Here is a 3,618-nt window from a genome sequence, read left to right on the forward strand (position 1 = left end):
CAACAACAGAATTACTAGTTATGGATGCAACTAGTAAGACACACAAATGCACAATGCACAAGGGTACTTCTTCTCCCCCTAAATCTGTGGATACACCAAATAACAGCTACTGTAACTCCAGCACCTGTACCAGCCAGAATGTCATACTGACATCTGCTTCAACATCAGCACCTGTGCACCATATCAGACATCCTGTTTGACATCTGTAAACAGAACAAAATTATGTTGTAGCACTTGTGCACTTCTTTCAATAATAGCTGTCCTTCTGTCCAGCCACATCCAACTTCCATAACAGCTTCCATATCAAGCACTTCTCCCCCTTTTTAGTCAAAATTGACCAAAGGTGACCAATCAGACAAAATAAATGTCTATTAGTCTAGCAGAGAAAGTTAAAACAGATGTTATAACATTAAGCATGTTAAAACAGAAAATTCAGGAAGTACACACCAACATTATACACAGCAGACAGCTGAGATAATGCACAAATCCAAGGAACTCTTTAAGAGCCCTAAATATTACATAACTGGCATCATCAGGACTGCCACAAAATACAAAAACAGAAAAACCAATCAGTACAGCAGCTTTCCAAACAGCAACAACTTCCACCACACCGTCCAGCACCCCTCCCAGTCTTCAAATCAGCCAGGGACCACTAATCAGAAGAAGAAGAATTATCTTCACCTTCACTTGTGTCTTCACCTGTACCTTCAGAGCCTTCTGAGCTTCCAGAACTTCCATTGGATTGAGAGTTTGATTCTGAGTCCTTCTCAGCCTTTTCTACTTCTTCCTTCTCCATGCTACAGATAAAAACTTCTAAAGCCTCTTTTCTAGCCTTTGCCAACTTTATCCCATTGTCCAATTCCTTGCAAGTTTCTTTCAGTTGGTCAATCAAACTTCCTTTAGCTATAGGTTCTCTTTTGGCAGATGTCATGACAATATCATTGACATGACTTCCTTCAAAGAGCTTATACTGAATGGATAGAGGGGTCTTCCTCCTTCTTGGAATATCACTAGCTCTTAGGATTCCTGGGTGTTGACTCAGGATGATGCCACATATGATGGAAGGGAATGCAATAGGCGACTTTACAGCATTGGTGGAGGCATGTCTGATGGTTTGATCAACCACAAAATTTCCAAAATCATAATTTATCTGAGTTCCAATGGCATGAATGATCCTCCCAAGAGCAATGGAGATGGTAGATATGTGATTAGTGGGTACCCAATTTGCTGAGCCAATCTTGTGTAAGATGGCATACTTGATAGTTAGTTTACTTGCAGATAGGTGTTTCCTACTAGGCCATTCTTTAACTTGCCCAGCTGTGATCATCCTACAAATCTCATTATCTGTGGTCTCTAAATCTACCCCTCCATCAGTTCCTCTCCCTAGGAACTTGTTGATGATGGTTGGTGAAAGTTTCACACACTTACCCCTGACAACCACTTTGCAAACCTCATAACTTTCCTTAGGAATGTTCACAATGAATTCTTTGACTAGCCCCTCATACCAATGAGGCAGAGCAGTCACAGTTTTCATAAGACCAGCTGCCTTGATTAACTCCATTACTTCCTTCACTTCAACAGTTTCTTTCCTCAATTCTCTTTCAACTGCAACCCTTCTTTGAGTGACAAACCTCCATTTTTCTAGGTGCTCAGCAGCAACCCTGTTGGAAGACTTCTTTACAACCTTTCTTTTGTCAAATGAGATGTCTGGAACATCGTTTTTGACATTCTTGTCAGATTAAGAACTCTCACTTCTTTCTTTCTTCTTCCTGACCTCTACTTTACTCCAAGCTTTGGAGGGACCTATACCAGCAGTCCTTTTCTCTTTCCTATCTGTTCTTATTTCAGCAACACTCTTCCTTTTTCTCAGTCTTTTTGCTACACTTGTTTTCACAAGATTGACCAACGTGTCATCTTCTTCCTCAATGCCTGAGCAGTGTTAGGGGACATACTTAGAGAGTTTTTTCCAAGAGAACATAGTCCCTCAGCATCTACTTCCTTTTCTGTTTTAGATGAGTCATCATCATTCTCAGTTCGGGTTTCCTCCTCAGGAGAGGGGTCCCTTCTGGACAGAGGGGTAAAGATGTCCTTGCCCCCATGCCCTTCATTCAGAATCCTAGTAACTAGGTTTCTAATGATTCGATCAGTAGATTGCATGTCCTTTTTATCAGTAGATTTTTCTGGAGTATTACCTTGCTTAGCTCCGGCCATGGAAGAGGAACCTTGGACGTCACCTGGTATCATACGCAGAGGAGTCACATCCAGCAAATCTTCATCTAAGACATCCATGGAGGAGGTTCTTGTATGGAAGGGTTTTGAGCTTGATGTTGATGGATGTTGAGACATGTTGTTTAAGTTCTGAGAAGAGTTTCTTTGCCCTAGCAGAAGTTCTCTGAGATGAGTGATGAAGATAGAGAAGATTGTCTTCAGGCAGGGTGTGCTAATGAAATAGATTCTATTTCCAATACTGGGGGATGATTCATTATTAATGTGGTTTTTTCTTTTAATTGGGAAGACAATATTCTTGTTTCCTTTTCCACTCCTCATTAATTGCCATATTTTCTCAAGGCACCACATCCCTAATTTTCCTTTTTCATATTTTAGTTGAACAACATACCAATCCCTTGCATTCCTGTTGGTTAGTTGCATTTCATGCTATAGAACTATGAGTTTGTTTTCAACATATTTTCTACATGAGTGATGAAATCAAGTGATGTACTTGGTCCAGCTGAAGGGTGTACCATCCAGGTTGTCATAATATAATGTCATAGCATCGAGTGTGACATTGTATGTAATCATCAGAATTTTCATCCAACTTGGTTGAGCATTGTTGCTGTCATCTGATGTCTTCTTACTTTCCTTTGCACTCATAGTCCCTTGTGTCTCAGCAAGGCTTTTACTACCTTCAGACTTCATACCACCAGTCATATGTTCAGGTGTTTGGGCTATCATGACCTTTTATTCCTTGAGGTTTGGCATCCTTATCTGACACTTTTCCTTTCCCTGGAAGATTCTTCTTGCAACTGTGCTTGTCTTAGAGGGATTATCCATTTGAGAGCTCCACATGTAGCAGTTGTTGTTGGTCCGGATTCCTTTCATAATTACTTCACTGTCTTTGTTCATAATCTGACATTCAGTTTTAGTGAAGATGATACTTGTCATACCCCAATTTTGTCCGGGCATATTTAAATTTTCACAATTGATTTCATTTTTATTTTTGCATCATATGCATAGCATGACATACATTGCATCATGAATATCACCTAAAATGTCAGTCAGAATGAATTTATTGAAAATACAGAAAAACCGGTTGAATCATTTCTCAAGAACCGGCAAAATCAGCAATGATTGTTTCAGTTATATCTTGACCCACCTGAGCCTTTTAACCGATACAAAATTATTTCAGAATTTGAGGAAAGACTGTATTCTTTAATAAGTATGTTTTGTCCTAACAATTTTAGTGTGACCGGTTTAATTTTCCGAACAAATTATACTCAATTTCTATTTTTAATTGGTCAATACTTTTTTTGGTTTGGTTGTTAGATAAAGTAATTTAAAATAATTAGAATCAAATATTAATTAGAATTTTCTTTTGTGATTTTATTTTCCTAAATAAAT

The 3,618-nt window shown here is 38.8% G+C and overlaps 1 protein-coding gene across 1 annotated transcript; it reads right to left on the reverse strand.

Annotated features, from left to right (window-relative positions):
- Positions 1 to 652: 652 nt before the first annotated feature.
- LOC127101836 (uncharacterized) lies at positions 653 to 2,289 on the reverse strand. Its single transcript, XM_051039277.1, has 4 exons — positions 2,193 to 2,289; positions 1,429 to 1,707; positions 1,257 to 1,317; positions 653 to 1,106 (listed from the first exon to the last, which is right to left on the reverse strand). Exons 1-4 carry the CDS (start codon positions 2,287 to 2,289, stop codon positions 653 to 655), a joined length of 891 nt encoding a protein of 296 aa, XP_050895234.1.
- Between the last annotated feature and the right edge of the window lie 1,329 nt (positions 2,290 to 3,618).

The sequence above is a fragment of the Lathyrus oleraceus genome, chromosome 7 (assembly GCF_024323335.1).
Source record: "Lathyrus oleraceus cultivar Zhongwan6 chromosome 7, CAAS_Psat_ZW6_1.0, whole genome shotgun sequence".
Classification (NCBI taxonomy): domain Eukaryota; kingdom Viridiplantae; phylum Streptophyta; class Magnoliopsida; order Fabales; family Fabaceae; genus Lathyrus; species Lathyrus oleraceus.

Excerpts from the sequence above, each read along its gene's own strand:
- LOC127101836 (XM_051039277.1), bottom strand. The coding sequence starts at position 2,289 with ATGGATGTCTTAGATGAAGATTTGCTGGATGTGACTCCTCTGCGTATG. Across the intron at positions 1,708-2,192 it reads CATGGCCGGAGCTAAGCAAG|ACATCTCATTTGACAAAAGA; the intron begins GTAATACTCCAG and ends ACGATGTTCCAG. Across the intron at positions 1,107-1,256 it reads GCAAGTAAACTAACTATCAA|ACATGCCTCCACCAATGCTG; the intron begins GTATGCCATCTT and ends TCAAACCATCAG.